Source organism: Salvelinus fontinalis, chromosome 27 (genome assembly GCF_029448725.1).
Source record: "Salvelinus fontinalis isolate EN_2023a chromosome 27, ASM2944872v1, whole genome shotgun sequence".
NCBI lineage: Eukaryota > Metazoa > Chordata > Actinopteri > Salmoniformes > Salmonidae > Salvelinus > Salvelinus fontinalis.
The window spans coordinates 15,994,751-16,015,221 of record NC_074691.1 but is presented as its reverse complement, the minus strand read 5'-3'; the positions used below and the strand labels follow the sequence as shown (position 1 = coordinate 16,015,221).

At 40.9% G+C, this 20,471-nt stretch overlaps 2 protein-coding genes across 3 annotated transcripts in view; both read right to left on the bottom strand.

Moving 5' to 3' along the window:
- Positions 1-1,457: 1,457 nt before the first annotated feature.
- On the bottom strand, positions 1,458-6,541 carry LOC129825150 (UI). Its single transcript, XM_055885001.1, has 2 exons — positions 5,490-6,541; positions 1,458-5,014 (listed from the first exon to the last, which is right to left on the bottom strand). The coding sequence occupies exon 2, from the start codon at positions 4,983-4,985 to the stop codon at positions 4,488-4,490; it is 498 nt and encodes a 165-aa protein (XP_055740976.1). The 5' UTR covers positions 4,986-5,014; positions 5,490-6,541; the 3' UTR covers positions 1,458-4,487.
- Positions 6,542-7,661: 1,120 nt separating this feature from the next.
- mpv17 (mitochondrial inner membrane protein MPV17) overlaps positions 7,662-20,471 on the bottom strand; it is a 33,763-nt gene continuing 20,953 nt past the window's right edge. For both annotated transcript variants that reach the window (XM_055885000.1, XM_055884999.1), the window contains exons 5-8: positions 18,569-18,664; positions 10,192-10,224; positions 10,050-10,102; positions 7,662-9,920 (exon numbers count right to left, since the gene is read on the bottom strand). In XM_055885000.1, the coding sequence (XP_055740975.1) occupies positions 9,851-9,920; positions 10,050-10,102; positions 10,192-10,224; positions 18,569-18,664 (252 nt within the window). In that variant the 3' untranslated portion in view covers positions 7,662-9,850. The remainder of the gene's footprint in view (positions 9,921-10,049; positions 10,103-10,191; positions 10,225-18,568; positions 18,665-20,471) is intronic.

The window sequence follows — 20,471 nt, the reverse complement described above, 5'->3', positions numbered from 1 at the left end:
ACATTAGACGGTGGAAATCTGTCCTTTGGTCTGATGAGTCCAAATTTTAGATTTTTGGTTCCAAATGCTGTGTCTTTGTGAGACGCAGAGTAGGTGAATGGATGATCTCCGCGTGTGTGGTTCCCACCGTGAAGCATGGAGGAGGTGGGATGATGTGGGGGTGCTTTGCTGGTGACACAATATATCAGTGATATATTTAGAATTCAAGGCACACTTAACCAGCATGGCTACTATATAATTCTGCAATTATACGCCATCCCATTTGGTTTGCACTTCGTGAGACAATCATTTGTTTTTCAACAGGACAATGACGCAACACACCTCCAGGCTGTGTAAGGGCTATTTGACCAAGAAGGAGAGTGATGGAGTGCTGCATCAGATGACCTGGCCTCCACAAACTCCCAACCTCAACCCATTCGAGATGGTTTGGGATGAGTTGGACCATAGAGTGAAGGAAAAGCAGCCAACAAGTGCTCAGCATATGTGGGAGCTCCTTCAAGACTGTTGGAAAAGCATTCCAGGTGAAGCTGGTTGAGAGAATGCCAAGAGTGTGCAAAGCTGTCATCAAGGCAAAGGGTGGCTACTTTGAAGAATCTCAAATATAAAATATATAACACTTTTTTGGTTACTACATGATTCCATTTGTGTTATTTCATAGCTTTGATGTCTTCACTACTATCATACAATGTAGAAAATAGTAAAAAATAAAGAAAAACCCTTGAATGAGTAGGTGTGTCCAAACTTTTGACTGATACTGCAGATCATGGCCCTCACACTGGGCATTCAGCTCTGTTAAAAAGGCCAAAAGCTCTGCCTCCTGGTGCCTTGGGACCTCAGCTTGACAGGTAGTGAAGAATAGACCTCTCCTAAATTTCCAACGACACACACACATCTGAGCCATATTTCTGTAACCTGTGTCATTACTTATAATACATAGTTAGAAATAACTACTGCCCCACCTTGCGTGTGCTGGGTGTTTTGGGGTTGTTGTAGATGTATGGACCTGACACTGAGTCCTCACAGGAGCTGACCTTGTCACTGGGGCTGTCGACCCCTCATTGATTGAAGGAAGAGAAAGAATTATGGTGGGATGATAAAGATTGTGTGTGTGTGTGTGTGTGTGTGTGTGTGTGTGTGTGTGTGTGTGTGTGTGTGTGTGTGTGTGTGTGTGTGTGTGTGTGTGTGTGTGTGTGTGTGTGTGTGTGTGTGTGTGTGTGTGTGTGTGTGTGTGTGTGTGTGTGTGTGTGTGTGTGTGTGAAAGAGAGAGAGAGAGAGAGAAAACCACAGTGAGAGTTTCTGACTATGAATGGAGACAGATCACTGGAGGCCGTCAGACATGTATCAGAGGTTGACGCATGCCGTTTTATGGCAACAAGCTGTTCCAACATTAACTCTTCACACTACAAGTAGGATAAGACAGAACAGAATGGCCAATTCCATGATCCTTGACATGTACATTAATCAAATCAAATCAAGCTTTATTTATACAGCACATTTCAGACATGGAATACAACGCAATATGCTTTACAGGAAAAAACGAATAAAAAAACAATGAAAATACAAGCTGAAATATTTACTACACAACAAACATAATATAAAAAACTAAAGAATGACAAACTGAACAACTAGAAAGCACCCTAAGGAAATGCAAAGCTAAACATATCTTTTAAGATCTCTTTTAAATATGCCCACAGTTTCGGCCCCCCTCAGGTTTTCTGGCAGGCTATTCCAGAGGCTGGGTCCATAGTAACTAAAGGCTGTCTCTCCATGCCTATTGGTCCTAGACTTTGGTATAGTTGAAAGGCCAGTGCCAGAGGACCTGAGGGACCTACTGGGTACATAATTTAAAAGCATGTTTGACGTGTTGGGGTGCACAATCGTGGATGGATTTAAAAACCAATAGCGGGTGTCAAGTGGGGTTTCTCATGGAATCTAAGGGGAAACCATTGTCTTGCTTATATTATGATTTTTGGCCTCCGAGATCTGTAACAGACATAGCTGAAGTATACACAGGCAAATGTAACATTTCGGAACAGAGCATAAAGCTCAAACATCACACAGTTGAAGGCCTCCCTTGCCACCCACCAGATATACTGTATATACAAAAACCTGTGTATTGTGTGTAAATATGATAAACTAAGAATAATAAAATGAAATGTATACCACTGTTGGTTTGAATTGAGCATGTTGTAAAGTAGGAAAAATACATTGTTGTGTCATGTTTTTATCTCACCTCACACTCCTACTAGTGCTTTAACCGAAAGGTCGCATGTTCGAATGCTCGAGCCGACTAGGTGAAATCTGTCTATCTGCCATTGAGCAAGACACAACCCTAATTGCTCCAGGGTCGCCATCAATAATGGATGATCTCTGGCCGTGACCCCATTCTCTCAGGTTCTCAGGGAGAGTGGGATATGCAACAACAAAAAGATCTAATTCACACACCACACACTTGTACAGGTTACACACTTGTACATGTGTGAAACAGGACATTTTGACTTCCTCTTCATCTTACAACAACCTTAACTTTGACGAGTTACACAAGTATGACTAATATTGTAGAGACCCGAAGCAGCTGAAAGACTACTCATGAAAGTGTAAGACAAAACTAAATGATCTGACTGTATAGCATATGCACATTCAAAGCTTCAGCTTACAAAATTGTATACAAAAAAAAATCTCATTATGATATCCCCTCTCTCTTTTTAAGCAAATGTTTGTGTTACCAACCCTGACCTTGAGCTACAGCTGCTGCTTTGATCTCCAGTGGGATTTGAGATGGTGTTAACCACCGAATGAATCATTGAATGCATCTCTATGGTGTTAACACAGTGAGGAACAAGGCAGCAGATCCACCACCATACTGACAGTCTGAGTCATTGAAACACCAGGCTGGGGGGCATTTTGATGAGTTCTCACAAATTCGCAGAGACTCTCACCAACCATTACACCATTATCTAGGCTTCCACATGTTATGCTTTTAAAAAGAAGACATGCAACTGCTGTAAAGTTACATTTAATGAGAGTTAAAGGCGATAACTGCAATGAATGTTTGGTCATGGAGGTTAGATATTTGGCCATAGGGGTTTTGCAATGAGTGTATAGCCAGAGTTTAAGTAAATATGCAAGGAGTTTATTTATATTTCAATAGGCAATAGGATATTCAGCAGCATCTGTTTACAGATGTAGGAATAAACTATTTTGGTAGACAAGTCAGCAGAATAGTTTTCTTTATTACATTCACTACTGTACGAGACTATGACAAACTCAATGGACATTTTTTTTAGAACTTTTTTTAATAAAAAAATATAAATGGCAAAAAAGCTTTTCTTTACTGCTAAACCATGTGATCATATGATATGTCCATGATTGGGGCTTTGACAAAACAGTCAACATAAAATGAACCATTAAATGTTTTTCTTAGTTTAAGGTAAGCATGCTAGGTACAGTACAGAGGATAGTGTACTTGCTTGGATGGAAAGATAATAAGGAGAGTGGGAGTGGCGTTAAGTGTAGGATATGTTCACTTTGTCTCAGATTAGATTGGAGATTAGTTGTATCACAGAAACCTACAGGAAATGCCAGACCCCATACCTGAAACAATGTGAAAAGGCTTCTTCTGCTGGCTAGATGGCTGCCTGCCAAGTGAGCTAACAAACCAAGGGCAAATGGATAATCACTATAAATTAAACAATATGCATACAGCAAATACAGTAATGAAATGACAATATTACATGAGTGCTTTACCTGATTTGTTTTAATCTATGCCGGTGATAAGGCCCTAGTTCAATCTTTTTCAGTTGTTGAACAAAAATACATCTCAGGAAAAGGACACAATGTATGTATCTATATTGACTGAGCCTTGTCCCTTAAAGTAAGCAACAATATGAGTCACACAACTAACCATTGAAAGATCACATATGGGTAGCCAATATCAATTTGCACAGCATTATTTTCCTCCAATGTGTTATAAAAGGCCAATAGCATGTAATGCTGGAAAAAATGACTAGCCTACCTGCCTTTGTTATTTACCTAGTACCAACCATTTAGACTACGACTAACAAAACATGTTGCACTTATTCCACATGAGGGCAACTTGTAACTCAATTTGTGTCTGGCAATATTATTGTTGTAGGCCAACTACAATGCTCCGGACATCCAAAGGTGAGAATACACTATAGAGGTGTGAGATCCGGAGTATTCACACTATGCCATATGTTAGGGAATAGTTGTCAAGGCGCCTCACTATGATTCCATTGTAGATGGGGTCTTGGCAGTCAATAATTTATTGCCCGTTGATTTTGAAAGGCTTTTTGGACAGGTGGGGAAGTTATTTTTATGCATCTTATGATGAAGAATGACAGAAAAAACCAACGGTTAAATAAAATCTAAACTATTTCGTGGGTCTGAGAGTGCCAGGGGCTTTGTTGTTTTCTGTGAGATGTTTTATCTTGATGTTTTCTCCCTTGTTGACGACACTTGCTGTATCACTTTCCAACTTCATCCAGATACTTGCGGTTTAACTCCGCTTGCTCCTTCTGGCTCTCGATCCTCGCCATTTCGATCATATTTCTCAGAAGGTGGAAAGTGAGGTCGATTGAAATTGGGGGGTCATCGTTTCTCTTGGTCAGCTCCACGAAGTCTTCCAGGCTGTTGCCCTCCTCAAGCGCGCGCTGCTCTTCCAAGGGCGGCAAACTGCGCGCCAGGTGACCAAGACCCCTCGTGCCCAGGGGCGTCACCTCAAAGGGAAACTGTGGCGGGAGACCTGCCTGCAACCGAGGATTTCTTTGCAAATACCTCAGTATCTTTTCTCCTATAAGGTAGGAAACTGCGTTATCACCAGCCTTCAGCAACACCTCCTCCAGCTGACTCTTGTAGCCGTGGCCGTCGAACATTGCCAGGTCCCGTGGTCGACAGACACTGGGGGGGATGTGAGAGCTGAGGAGAACAGTGGCAAGGAGCAGGATCAAGGGAACAGGCTTCATAGTGCTGGACAGACGGACAAAACGGTGCCCTGTTACGGAGAGAGGTGTACAAATATTAGCAAAAAGCACTGGAACTCAAAGTAGACTCAAACTTTAAATTGCACATATTTAACAATTGTGTTCAAAGCAAAAACAAATAGGCTATCACCAATTTACAAAAATTAGCCTAAATGCAAGCTTAGTAACCTAAACAGTAATAAACAACAAACGTAACAAAATAATATGTTTCTCTTTACATTATAAACATATGCATGTGAGTAGGCTATTTATAGGCGTGGTTAATTGTCACACAATGGATACATACATACATCGTTGAGTTACTGAAACAAGCATGCACATGCTTCTTCAGCTTTGTAAATAAGTAAAATAAACATACATTGTTTTTATGATACAAAAATGACCAACGAATTGCTGTGTGTACTTGATATTCTCAATTCAGCACCAGAACTCTCAGCACCTCAAACTAAAAAGGTGAAACAAAAGAAAGCTAAATAAACCACTTACCGGTACTTTGTCTCCTTAATGCTGAAAAAGTTGCACACCGGCTAGAAAAGTGTCAATTGAGACCCCGGTCCGAAAAGTCCCGCTAAATGTCGATTGGAGAATAACGCCTCTTTCTTAAGGGTTATATATACATCCAACATCGTTCCATTGACGTCAGTGCAAGTGCATAAACTGCTTGTAAATGAGGCGACTCCGTTTGAAGTAAAGGCAAGTGTTTTGAGGGACAGCTTATTATGCTGCAAGCCAAGGTCTGCTCAAAAACATTTAAAATGTTTCCATTTTAGTCATTTAGCAGACGCTCTTATCCTGAGCGACTTACAGATTTACAGTGCAAACATTAGAATATTTTTTTTCAGAACAGTTTGTCGATCTGATATTCTATTTTTCCATACAACTCTTAAGTTAGCCTACCTCAACCTGTCACATTATCCCTAATTAAGTCCGCAAGGCAAAACCAGTTATTGTTTCACACGGTGTTGGTATGCCTCCAGTGAAACTAAAATAACAGAACGCACCGCAAAAAAACAACACATTTACTTATTAAAAACAACCAATTGTGGAAGTTATAACAAAGTGATTCGTCAAAGTGTAAAGCTGCTCCATGTACCATGAATCTGGACTCTGAATAAACTAGTCTAGAAATGATGAACCGTTGTCGTGATGCCTTTATGCATGGTTTAACATCTAAGCGAGGCAGAGCAGAAGTACACAGCGGGGAAACGTGCAGAGGGCGCAGAGAGTACTGTCCACGGTACTGAAAAGGTTTATGCCCGTGATGCAAGTTCATTCTAAATGAAAACTACACAAAATAGAGGAATACGTCATATTTAGCTGATACAATCCGAGAGCTATTAATGCATTGAAAACGAATTTAAAGCCACCCCCATGTATTTTTGTCAGATACATTTAGTTCGTTATAGAAAAGATTCCTCTTTTCAGAAATAGCCAGGCTAATGGATTTGTCTGTTTGGTCCCCCAACTATTTTTCTAACACTTTCTTTCGCTCGGAGAAGTGTGGCATATTCAACAATGGTGCAAAGTTGGGGTCAAAGCCACTCATCATGTCACCTTTTAAACAGAAGTTAAATAAATAATTAGATATTAAAGAACAGACAGATATGGCTTTAATATTACAATTCCTTGTAAATTTTAAAAGTATAGTGTATACAATTTAAGCTTAATACAGCATTTTAAAATTGTATGTTCATTACTGCTGGTAATGTCATAAATTGAAATGAGAAAACAGAAATCAAGTAAGCTACTGTTTAACAGCAGAGTAAGTCACTGAACAAAAATATAAATGCAATATGCAACAATTTCGAAGATTTTACTGAGTTACAGTTCATATAACGCAATCAGTCAATTGAAATCAATTCAATAGGCCCTATTCTATGGATTTCACAACTGGGACTAAAGATATGCATCTGTTGGTCACAGATACCTTTAAAAACAAGGTAGGGGCGTGCATCAGAAAACCAGTCAGTATCTGGTGTGACCACCATTTATTTGCCTCATGGATTTGCATATCAGCCTGTTGATTGTGGCCTGTGGAATGTTGTACCCCTCCTCTTTAATGGCTGTGCGAAGTTCCTGGATATTGGTGGGAACTGGAAACACGCTGTCATACACGCCAATCCAGAGCATCCCAATCCTGCTCAATGGGTGACATGTCTGGTGAGGAAGAAGGCCATGGAAGAACTGGAACATTACCAGCTTCCAGGAATTGTGTACAGATCCTTGTAAAATGGGGCTGTGCATTATCATGCTGAAACATGAGGTGATGGGTCGGATGAATGACAACAATGGGACTCAGGAACTCGTCACAGTATCTCTGTCCATTCAAATTCCCATCGATAAAATGCAATTGTGTTCTTTGTCCGTAGATTATGAATACCCATACCAGAACCCCACCGCCACCATGGGGCACTCCGTTCACAATGTTGACACCAGAAATCAGCTTGACCACATAACTCCGTGGTCTGTGGTTGTGATGCTGGTTGGACGTACTGTCAAATTCTGTAAAACAACGTTGGAGGCAGCTTATGGTAGAGAAATGTACATTCAAAATTCTGGCAACAGCTCTGGTGGACATCCCTGTAGTCAGCATGCCATTGCACGCTCCCTCAAACCTTGAGACATCTGTAGCATTGTGTTGTGTGACAAAACTGCACATTTTAGAGTAGCCTTTTATTGTCCCTAGCACAAGGTGCACCTGTGTAATGATCATGCTGTTTAATCATCTTATTGATATGCCACATCTGTCAGGTGAATAGATTATCTCGGCAAAGGAGAAATAACAGGGATGTAAACAATTCTGTGCACAAAAACATTTGAGAGAAATAAGCTTTTTGTGCATATGGAAAATATCTGGGATCTTTTATTTCAGCTCATGAAACATGCGACCAACACTTTACGTATTGCGTTTATATTTTTGTTCAGTATATATATGTCAACTACAGTCTGCCTGACTATCAACTTTTTATAGCATTAATAGTAACTTTATATACGCTACCGGTCAAAAGTTTTAGAACAAGGGTTTTTCTTTATTTGACTATTTTCTATACTGTAGAATAATAGTGAAAACATCAAAACTATGAAATAACACATATAGAATCATGTAGTAACCAAAAAAGTGTTAAACAAATCAGAATACATTTTATATTTGAGATTCTTCAAATAGCCACCCTTTGCCATGATGAATGATGAATGCACCAATTTGTGAGTCGCTCTGGATAAGAGCGTCTGCTAAATGACTTAAATGTAAATGACAGCTTTGCACACTCTTGCCATTCTCTCGACCAGCTTCACCTGGAATGCTTTTCCAACAGTCTTGAAGGAGTTCCCACATATGCTGAGCACTTGTTGGCTGCTTCTCCTTCACTCTGCGGTCCGACTCATCGCACACCCTCTCAATTTGGTTGAGGTCGGGGGATTGTGGAGGCCAGGTCATCTGATGCAGCACTCCATCGCTCTCATTCTTGGTAAAAATAGCCCTTACACAGCCTGGAGGTGTGTTGGGTCATTATGCTGTTGATAAACAAATGATAGTCCCACTAAGTGCAAACCAGATGGGATGGTGTATCGCTGCAGAATGCTGTGGTAGCCATGCTGGTCAATTGTGCCTTGAATTCTAAATAAATCACAGACTGTGTCACCAGCAAAGCACCCCCACACCATCTCCTCCATGCTTTACAGTGGGAAATACACATGCAGAGATCATCCTATCACCCGTTCACCCACACTGCGTCTCATAAAGACACAGCTGTTTGAATAAAAAATCTCAAATTTGGACTCCAGACCAAAGGACAAATTTCCACTGGTCTAATGTCTATTGCTCGTGTTTCTTGCCCCAAGCAAGTCTCTTCTTCTTATTGGTGTCCTTTAGTAGTGATTTCTTTGCAGTAATTCGACCATGAAGGCCTGATTTACAGTCTCCTCTGAAAAGTTGATGTTGAGATGCGTCTGTTACTTAAATTTGTGAAGCATTTATTTGTGCTGCAATTTCTGAGGCTGGTAAATCTAATGAACTTATCTTCTGCAGCAGATGTAACTCTGGGTCTTCATTTCTTGCTGTGGTCCTCATGAGAGCCAGTTTCATCATAGCGCTTGATGGTTTTTGTGACTGCACTTGAAAATACTTTCAAAGTTCTTGACATTTTCCGTATTGACTGACCTTCATGTCTTAAAGTAATAATGGACTGTCGTTTCTCTTTGCTTATTTGAGCTGTTCTTGCCATAATATGGACTTTCTGAATACCCCCCCCCCCCTACCTTGTCAAAACAAGCTCAAACGCATTAAGGAGAAAAATTCCACAAATTAACTTTTAAGAAGGCACACCTGTTAATTGAAATCCATTCCAGGTGACTACCTCATGAAGCTGGTTGAGAGAATGCCAAGAGTGTGCAAAGCTGTCATCATGGCAAAGCGTGGCTATTTGAAGAATCTCAAATATATTTTGATTTGATACTTTTTGTTTTTTGTTAAACACTTTTTTTGTTACTACATGATTCCATATGTCTTATTTGATAGTTGTGATGTCTTCACTATTTCTCTACAATGTAGAAAATAGTAAAAATAAAGAAAAACCCTTGAATGAGTAGGTGTGTCCAAACTTTTGACCAGTAGTGTAGATGTGACAAAATTTCACAAAAATCTTTCACTATGCAAAAGTTTGAGTTTCAAGTTTCTTTTTTTCCCAAGTTTGAATATTTCATAGTGTTTGTTAACAATTTTTTTCCTGACTGCTAACTTAGTGTGCGATTCACAGCTTTCTGGATTCAGTGTATCACACTATTTGCAGGTGTAAAAGTCTCATTGATAGTCCTATATGTGTGAGGTAGGGCGGGTCCTGAAATATCCATCACATCTTATTGGCTTTCCAGGACAAGTAGGAATTCCAGCCGATAGCTACAATCTGGACCACAGCCAATCTGCAAGACAAGAGTTCAATACTGACACATCACAGCTGAATAAATAGATCAATGCCATTGAATAGATCAATATGGAAATAAAATGTATATGGACTACATTGATGTCACTAAACCATCCCAGGGGCTCACCGGTGGTGCAGTGGGATAAAATAGAAGTTGGCAATCTGGACTGCAGGCCATAGCTGAAAAAGAGCGGAACATATTCAATGAAACATTACAGAGTGGTTCATACCGTAAATAATATTTTAAGCCTTTCACAGGGATAACTTACATAGTAATTTGAGATCAAGGCATCTGTGTAGTCCTGCAGAGAATAAGATGGACACAGAGACCTTTACGTTAGAGCTTAGAAGGATTGTGTATTTCTAATAAAAACATCTTCACTGATCCTCACCCGGATGCCTTCTTCCAGTTCACACCTGTGTTGACCTCTAACCCTGACCAGGTAGGTAGGGGCTATCAGTCAAGCTGTGAGGGGTTACAGTATGTGTTGGCCCCCCTCTGGGCCAGTCACAGTGACAGCTGACAGCACAGCACTATAGTCTCAAGTTATTAACAACTGTGGGTCAGTGCCGTGTCTTGCTCCCTCACATCACATGGCATATAAAACAACCAGCCATCTGGAACAGCCAGGACCCTCACTAAGCCTGGCCCATCTCCCTAAAGGTCAACCCAATAAGATTGGATGGATTTTATTATTTTTTAAATGTCTTTATTGGGAAAGACTGGGTGTGTAAAATAATCCAATGTTCCCAGAAATGTTGTCTTTGTTTTCTTTGGCGTAACAGTTCCTAATTACTAGAAAACAAGGCACCGGCCACCTGGGGTGAAAACACCGGAGTACTACAACATCAGAGACACACGGTGGCGTTACCAAAATCCTTCCCCTTTGGAGAGCGGACATCTTTCATTCTTCTTCTAGGGCTGAAGAGACAACTAACTTCTTTGAGCTCACGAGGCTGCAGTTATGCGTCCATGGAACTGTTTGGCCAGCGCCCACCATATGTTCCCTTAATTATGACACACTGAGCTCTGAGAATGTCATAAAACCATCAAACTGTCACATAATGAAAACGGTAATAGGTAGACGAGTTGTTAGTACTTGTTTTTGTGTTCCCAGGAGGTAGTGTGCGCTTGACCTTTTTGCTTCAGTATCAGCATTCAGCAGCGTGAAGCAGAGCGACTGACCGCATGTGTAGAAGAATGGCTGCACTCAAAATGGACATCTCCGACCTTCACGTTTCCAACCCATTCATCATTTCATAAAGAAGGGAGGGAGGGAGGTCAGAGCTAAGACATACATTTTGATCTAGCTCTACAGGAGCCATAGAGGAGGTAGGTACTGTAGCATCAGTGGCCATCGAAATAAGCCACATGAATAACCAAGTGGTCCCGGGGGAGAGCTTGACCCACACTATAAGATGAGGTGAAGTGAAGTGAAGTCATAGTTGGGATGGGCCTGTGACGTGATTGACACCAGAGCGGCTTGCCACTAGCTATTGAAGAGCAGGGCTGAGGACTGAGGAGGATGCTGCATATGGAAGATTCCACACCAGGAAGGCACCAAAATATTTTTGGTATGTCAAATTGTTCCGGCAATTCTCACATAGAAACTTGATTGGAAGGAAGGATGTTTGATAATATCTTTACATTTGCATCACAAACTATTTTTTAGAAAATCATGATGAAAGTGGCAATTTTAAGGCCCTTTTTATACATGCCTCTTGTAAGACTCCATGAGCCATGAACCGCACATGATACAGACAACATCTTGGTGTGCTAAAATATGGAGTGTCTAGATACCGAAATAAACATTTTCACATTCATTTATTCAACATTAACAATATTAATATCTCATATCTCATTATATTTGGAACAATATTCTCTTCAAACACGTCAAATTTCCAGACTGGGTACTCTTAAAGATATGACATAGGCATTGACATTATGGTCATTAACCAATTACATTCAGCAAGTCACCAGCAGAAGGAGTTCCCTTTGAATCTTCAATATAAGCCTACTAGAAAGTGTGTGCCCTCAAGCCTAAAGGGAAGAAAAAGTAATTCCGCTACCCAAGAATAGTAAAGCCCCCTTTACTGGCTCAAATAGCCGACCAATCAACCTGTTACCAACCCTTAGTAAACTTTTGGAAAAATTGTGTTTGATCAGATACAATGCTATTTTACTGTAAACCAATTGACAACAGACTTTCAGCACGCTTATAGGGAAGGACATTCAACAAGCATGGCACTTACACAAATAACTGATGATTGGCTGAGAGAAATTGACGATAAAAATATTGTGGGAGCTGTATTGTTAGACTAATGCAGCTTTGGACATTATCGATCATAGTCAGCTGCTGGAAAAACATATGTGTTATGGCTTTACATCCCCTACTATATTTTGGATAAAGAATCTAACAGAACACATAGGCAGTTCTTGGAAGCCTCTCCAACATAATCCAGGTAGAATCAGGAATTCCCCAGGGCAGCTGTCTAGGGCACTTACTTTTTTCAAATCTTTACTAATGACATGCCACTGGCTTTGAGTAAATGTATGCAGATGATTCAACACTATACATGTCAGCTACTACATCAAGTGAAATCACTGCAACACTTAATGATCTGCACTTAATTTCAGAATCGGTGGCAAGGAATAAGTTAGTCCTAAATATTTTTATTACGAAAAGCATTGTATTTGAAACAAATCATTCACTAAACCCTAAACCTAAACTAAATCTTGTAATAAATAATGTGGAAATTGAGGAAGTTGAAGTGACTAAACTGCTTGGAATAACCCTGGATTGTAAACTGTCATGGTCAAAACATGTTGATACAACAGTAGCTAAGATGGGGAGAAGTCTGTCCATAATAAAGCATTACTCTGCCTTCTTAACGACACTATCATCAAGGCAGGTCCTACAGGCCCTAGTTTTGTTGCACCTGGACTAATGTAAATGTACACGGAGAGCTAACATTAATAAAATACATGTAAATCTCTCGTGGCTCAAAGTGGAGGAGAGATTGACTTCATCACTACTTGTTTTTGTAAGAAGTGTTAACAAGCTGAATGTACCGAGCTGTCTGTTTAAACTACTAGCACACAGCTCAGACACCCATGCATACCCCACAAGACCTGCCACCAGAGGTCTCTTCACAATCCCCAAGTCAAGAACAGACTATAGGAGGCGCACAGTACTACATAGAGCCATGACTACATGGAACTCTATTCCACATCAGGTAACTGATGCAAGCAGTAAAACCAGATTTTAAAACCCAGATTAAAAATACACTTTATGGAACATCAGGAACTGTAAAGAGATGCACACAAACAGGAACAGACACACGCATACGCACACACACGCACACACTCTACACACACGTACATTGTAATATTGTTGAATGGTGGTATTATATATTTTGTATTGTAGATATGTAGTGGTGTAATAATGTTATATGATATACTGTTTTATATTTGTTTTATGTGTGATGTAAGTGCCTTAATGTGTTTGAAACCCCAGGAAGAGTAGCCTTGGCAGTAGATAATGGGGATCCCTAATAAATACAAATACATTTTTCCATTCATTGTGTTTTGTGGTGTGCATACAATTAATCATAACTTCAACAGTAGCAGAGCACCAACTCTGACAATTTGAAGTACTTGTATAGTACAATCAAAAAAAGGGTACTTTTGAGGTAATCATATTCATATTTTTTATGTTGAATAAATGAATGTGAAATTGTATTTCAGAATCTAGAAATACTCCATATTTTAGAGCACACTATAAGGAGTATAATGACACCAAGATGTTGTCTGTATCATGTACGGTTCACGGATCATAGGGTTTTACAGGAGGTATGTATAGGTCTGAAAAGTGCATAATATGGCCACTTTCATCAAGATTTTCTTAACAATGGTTTGTGATACAAATGTAAAAAACATGTCAAACACCCTTCCTCCCAATTAAGTTTCTATGCGAGAATTGCCAGAACAATCTGAGACACCCAAAATATTTTCGAGCCTTCCTGGTGTGGAATCACCCATATGTCCGCAAACATTTCCACGTGTCACTAATGTCCATTTTAACTAGTACTGTCTATCAGACTAAGTTCCATCTGGCTTTAGATGGGGAAGGTGTGGTCACATTATTGCCTTTCACCACACATTTATTTAACATCACAGTCTTGCCTAATGAGCACAATTGCCATTTGTTTTCTGTCTTTTCTGACATTTTGGTGACTGCCCTTTCGGCCTCATTTAAACTCAAGCGCCTTCCTTACATAAATATTTGATGGTCCGCCGAGCAAGAAGAACGGTGGATGAATCCCCCCCCCCCCCCCACACACACACACACTCACACTCACAAACACACACACACACCTTCTCTAAGACATGAGTCACCAGCGCTATTTCAACCCTCCTTCCCTTCATTCCTTCATCCCTCCATGGGAGAAAATAGCTTTAATTATACTGGGGCAGAGATGGAGGTCACTCAGCTTGTTTCCTGGAGAACACAGAAGAGGAGAGGAAAGGAGTTCCTCTCAGTTTTGGAGCTACAGGGGTACCTACAGGGATCTGACAGTCCCTGGGCTCCAAGGTCAACGCTACACACCTCTGTCTCAGACCACATGTTGATTTTTTGTGATTACAAAAATCAGCATGTACAGTTGGAGTCGGAAGTTTACATACACTTAGGTTGAGGTCATTAAATCTCGTTTTTCAACCACTCCACAAATGTCTTGTTAACAAACTATAGTTGTGCCAAGTCGGTTAGGACATCTACTTAGTGCGTGACAAGTAATTTTTCCAACAATTGTTTACAGACAGATTATTTCATTTATAATTCACAGTATCACAATTCCAGTGGGTTAGAAGTTTACATACACTAAGTTGACTGTGCCTTTAAACAGCTTGGAAAATTCCAGAAAATGTCATGGCTTTAGAAGCTTCTGATAGGCTAATTGAGATCATTTCAGTCAATTGGAGGTATACCAGTGGATGTATTTCAAGGCCTACCTTCAAAGTCAGTGCCTCTTTGCTTGACATCATGGGAAAATCAAAAGAAATCAGCCAAGACCTCAGAAAAAAAATTGTAGACCTCCACAAGTCTGGTTCTTCCTTGGGAGCAATTTCCAAACGCCTGAAGGTACCACGTTCATCTGTACAAACAATAGTTCGCAAGTATAAACACCATGGGAACACGCAGCCGGCATACCGCTCAGGAAGGAGACGCATTCTGTCTCCTAGAGATGAACGTACTTTGGTGTGAAAGTGCAAATCAATCCCAGAACAACAGCAAAGGACTTTGTAAAGATACTGGATGAAACAGGCACGAAAGTATCGATATCCACAGTAAAACAAGTCCTATATCGAAATAACCTGAAAGGCCGCTCAGCAGGATAGAAGCCACTGCTCCAAAACCGCCATAAAAAAGCCAGACTATGGTTTGCAACTGCACATCGGGACAAAGATCGTACTTTTTGGAGAAATGTCCTCTGGTCTGATGAAACAAAAATAGAACTGTTTGGCCATAATGACCATCGTTATGTTTGGAGGAAAAGCCGAAGAACACCATCCCAAACGTGAAGCACGGGGGTGGCAGCATCATGTTGTGGGGGTGCTTTGCTGCAGGAGGGACTGGTGCACTTCACAAAATAGATGGCATCATGAGGCAGGTGGATATATTGAAGCAACATCTCAAGACATCAGTCAGGAAGTTAAAGCTTGGCCGCAAATGGGTCTTCCAAATGGACAATGACCACAAGCATACTTTCAAAGTTGTGGCAAAATGGCTTAAGGACAACAAAGTCAAGGTATTGGAGTGGCCATCACAAAGCCCTGACCTCAATCCTATAGACAACTTGTTGGCAGAACTAAAAAAGCATGTGCGAGCAAGGAGGCCTACAAACCTGACTCAGTTACACCAGCTCTGTCAGGAGGAATGGGCCAAAATTCACCCAACTTATTGTGGGAAGCTTGTGGAAGGTTACCCGAAACGTTTGATCCTTGTTGAACAATTTTAAGGCAATGCTACCAAATACTAATTGAGTGTATGTAAACTTCTGACCCACTGGGAATGTGATGTAAGAAATAAAAGCTGAAATAAATCACTCTCTCTAATATTTTTCTGACATTTCACATTCTTAAAATAAAGTGGTGATCCTAACGAACCTAAGACAGGAAATTTTTACTCGGATTAAATGTCAGGAATTGTGAAAAACTGAGTTTAAATGTATTTGACTAAGGTGTATGTAAACTTCCGAATTCAACGATATATATTTGCAACTCATGCTTAAAACCTTTTCTCAATAGGCGGGGCGCCATTTCGAGTTTGTAAATTTTTTTTCCCCAAATTAAACTGCCTCGTACTCAATTCTTGCTCGTACAATATGCATATTATTATTACTATTGGATAGAAAACACTCTAGTTTCTAAAACCGTTTGAATTATATCTGTGAGTAAAACAGAACTCATTTTTGCAGCAAACTTCCTGTCAGGTAGTGAGAAATCTGAAATCGGGCACTCTGTTCCAGGGTCAGTTTATTAATTTGCATGTAATCTATGGGTCGACATGCACTGCATACGCCTTCCCCTAGATTTCAGTAAGCAGTGAGAATTGGAATGGGGTGTCTAGGTAGATCTGAGGCCGTACAAAAGCTCTTGGAACCAGGTGTGCAGTCTTTTCAACGTTCGTCATGGCGCAAGACAGACCTCAGGATTGCATTCTGAAAAGCTCTCGTTATAGGCGTTAGATATATCCGGCTCTGATTTTATTTGATATAGGTGTTAAAAACATCATAATGTAGTTATTTTAAACCGAGTTATATCAGTTTATATCAGTATATTGCGATTTCCGGTATTTTATTTGTGCTGTGTTATGGTGAGTTGGACACGTCTTCGCCACATGGCTAATGTTTGCTGCTAATTCCAAAGTTGAAGACGACAATCTACAACCGAGCAACGATTATTATGGACAAAGGACAACTTGCACAAGATTCTGATGGAAGCTCATCAAATAGTAAGAACTATTTATGATGTTAATTCGTATTTCTGTTGAAAAATGTTAAACTATTATTCCACCATTAATTTCGGTGCGGTCTCGCTTTAACGCACGCTGTATGTCGTAGTAACGTTAATTTAAAAAATCTAACACAGCGGTTGCATTAAGAACTAATGTATCTTTCATTTGCTGTCCAACCTGTATTTCTTTGTCAAGTTTATGATTAGTTATTGATTAGATTAGGTGCCTCTCCCAAGATTTCTCCCGACATTTTGTTTGCAGTTTGGCTACTATTCTCATTGTATAACCATGATGTGCCGCTAAATATGCACATTTTCGAACAAACCATATATGTATTGTGTAATATGATGTTATAGGACTGTCATCTGATGAAGTTTTGAGAAGGTTAGTGAAGAATTTAATATCTTTTGCTGCTTTATTCGCTATCGCTAACGTGCATGAATCAATGCTGCTGTGTGGTTGGCTATTGTAGTAAGCTAATATAATGCTATATTGTGTTTTTGCTGTAAAACACTTAAAAAATCTGAAATATTGGCTGGATTCACAAGATGTTTGTCTTTCATTTGCTGTACGCTGTGTATTTTTCATAAATGTTTTATGATGAGTATTTAGGTAATTCACGTTGGTCTCTGTAGTTATTCTAGATGCTTTGGTGAGATTTTGTGATGGTGGCTGCAATGTAAAACTATAATTTATACCTGAAATATGCAAATTTTTCGAACAAAACATATGCTATACAATAAATATGTTATCAGACTGTCATCTGATGAAGTTGTTTCTTGGTTAGTGACTATTTATATCTTTATTTGGTCGAATTTGTGATACATATTGTGTCTTCCCTGTAAAACATGTTTATTTTTTATTTTTATCCCCTTTTCCCCCCAATTTTCGTGGTATCCAATCGCTAGTAATTACTATCTTGTCTCATCGCTACAACTCCCGTACGGGCTCGGGAGAGACGAAGGTCGAAAGCCATGCGTCCTCCGAGGCACAACCCAACCAAGCCGCACTGCTTCTTTAACACAGCGCGCCTCCAACCCGGAAGCCAGCCGCACCAATGTGTCGGAGGAAACACCGTGCACCTGGCCCCCTTGGTTAGCTCGCACTGCGCCCAGCCCGCCACAGGAGTCGCTGGAGCGCGATGAGACAAGGAAATCCCTACCGGCCAAACCCTCCCTAACCCGGACGACGCTAGCCCAATTGTGCGTCGCCCCACGGAGCTCCCGGTCGCGGCCGGCTGCGACAGAGGCCTGGGGGCGAACCCAGAGACTCTGGTGGCGCAGTTAGCACTGCGATGCAGTGCCCTAGACCACTGCGCCACCCGGGAGGCCCACCTGTAAAACATTTTAAAAATCAGAAATGATGGCTGGATTCACAAGATGTGTATCTTTCATCTGGTGTCTTGGACTTGTGATTTCATGATATTTAGATGCTAGTATTTACTTGTGGCGCTATGCTAGGCTATGCTACGCAGCTATGCAGCTTTTTTACTGATGAGGGTGCTCCCGGATCTGGGATGAGTACCAAGTAAAAGTTAATCTATGTTATTTAATGATCTTATTCTTTGAGGTTTAATGTATGTTTAATTGAAATCAGTGGAGAAAAGTCATAATGAGATGAGCCTTACCCTCTTGAGCTTGGCAACGTTCTCCTCCACAGTCAGTCCATTCAAGGTTCCAGAGATCCCCAGGAAGGCGCCCAGGAAACACGGTGCAAAGCCCAACTGTTGATACATGACAAGAAAAAACACTGTTTTATCCGTCTGTGTACATGTGTGTGTCTGTGTGATGTTTTTGTGTGTGTGAATGTACATGTTTATATAAATGTTCATGTGCGTGCAAGATGAGTGGAAAATAAGCTCAGTGAGTTAATGGAAGCATACTTTTTCCATGGACATTGTGCATACAAATAAGGATGCACACTGGCCACTATTAAAAGGTTTCAAAAGAAAATTGGATAATTGCGATGATTATGATGAGTCCAGTTGGGCCCTGAAAGTAGAGCGCCTGTAGGATGTTGTTACCTCTGCAGGGTTCTGCATATAAGCCAATGATGTCATAATACATATTTACGGAAGTGAAAATGGCCATTTTTAAAACACAGACCCATGTAGGTTTTTATTGATCTTTCATGCAACATTTCTCAAATCACCAAAAGCATAGTCACTGAGGAAACTGTTATACTTGTATAACATACACTATATATACAAAAGTATGTGGACACCCCGTCAAATTAGTGGATTTGGCTAGTTCAGCCACACCCGTTGCTGTCAGGTGTATACAATCGTAAAATCGAGCACACAGCCATGCAATCTCCATAGACAAACATTGGCAGTATAATGGCCTTACTGAAGAGCTAGCTTAGTGACTTTCAACGTGGCACTGTCACAGGATGCCACCTTTCCAACAAGTCAGTTTGTCAAATTTCTGCCCTGCTAGAGCACTTACGGTCAACTGTAAGTGCTGTTATTGTGAAGTGGGAACGTCTAGGAGCAACAACAGCTCAGCCATGAATTGATAGGCCAAACAAGCTCACAGAACGGGACAGGCGAGTGCTGAAGCGTGTAGTACGTAAAAATCATCTGTACTCAGTTACAACACTCACTACCGAGTTCCAAATTGCCTCTGCAAGCTAACAGGCGGTCCACAAACAGGCAAATAATGGCGCAGTACAACAGTGGTGTACAGAATGGCATCTCGGAAAGCACAACTCGTCGGGTCCTTGTCAGGGATGGGCTATTGCAGCAGAAGACCACACTGGGTCCCACTCCTAACACTGGACAATTGAGGAGTGGAAAAACATCACCTGGTCCGACGAATTCCGATTCCTGTTCCGTCATGCTGATGGCAGAGTCAGGATTTAGCATAAGCGGCATTAATCCATGGTCCCATCCTGCCTGGTGTTAACGGTAGCAGACTGGTGGAGGTGGTGTAATAGTGTGAGGAATGTTTTCCTGGCACAAGTTAGGTCCCTTGATAATAATTGAGCAACGTTTGAATGCCACACCTTGTAGAATCCGTGCCCCAAATAAGTCAGGCTGTTCTGGAGGCAAAGGGGGGTCTGACCCAGTACTAGATGGGTGTACCTAACAAACTGGCCACTGACTGTATAGTGACAGGACATATTATTTGGGGGGGAGTGGGTCTTTAAGATCACAAATTTGCCCTGGAATCGCTGTTTTGTGTGTGAAAATAGCTGTGCAGTGAAAGGAGATCGTGGAGAGTGTGCATCGTTCAGAGTGTACACTAATCCCTCCTCCAGGAGAGGGCCGCGCGGTGCTCGCCTCTCATTGTCCTCTCTAATCCTGTGCATTCACAGATCTCAAATCATGTTAGCTGCGTATTATGCAAGTAGGCGTTTGTTCCCCCATCTGTCAATGCAGGGATTGGTTGACAGACGCTGAAGGGGGCTTCAACCTTTAGGGGAACAGGCAGAAATAGATTCCTCTGATGCATGTCACACCTATTCACTCAGCTCTGGCTGGCACCACAGTGACAGGCATTTTTGATGGCGCCTTAACCTGGGGTCCA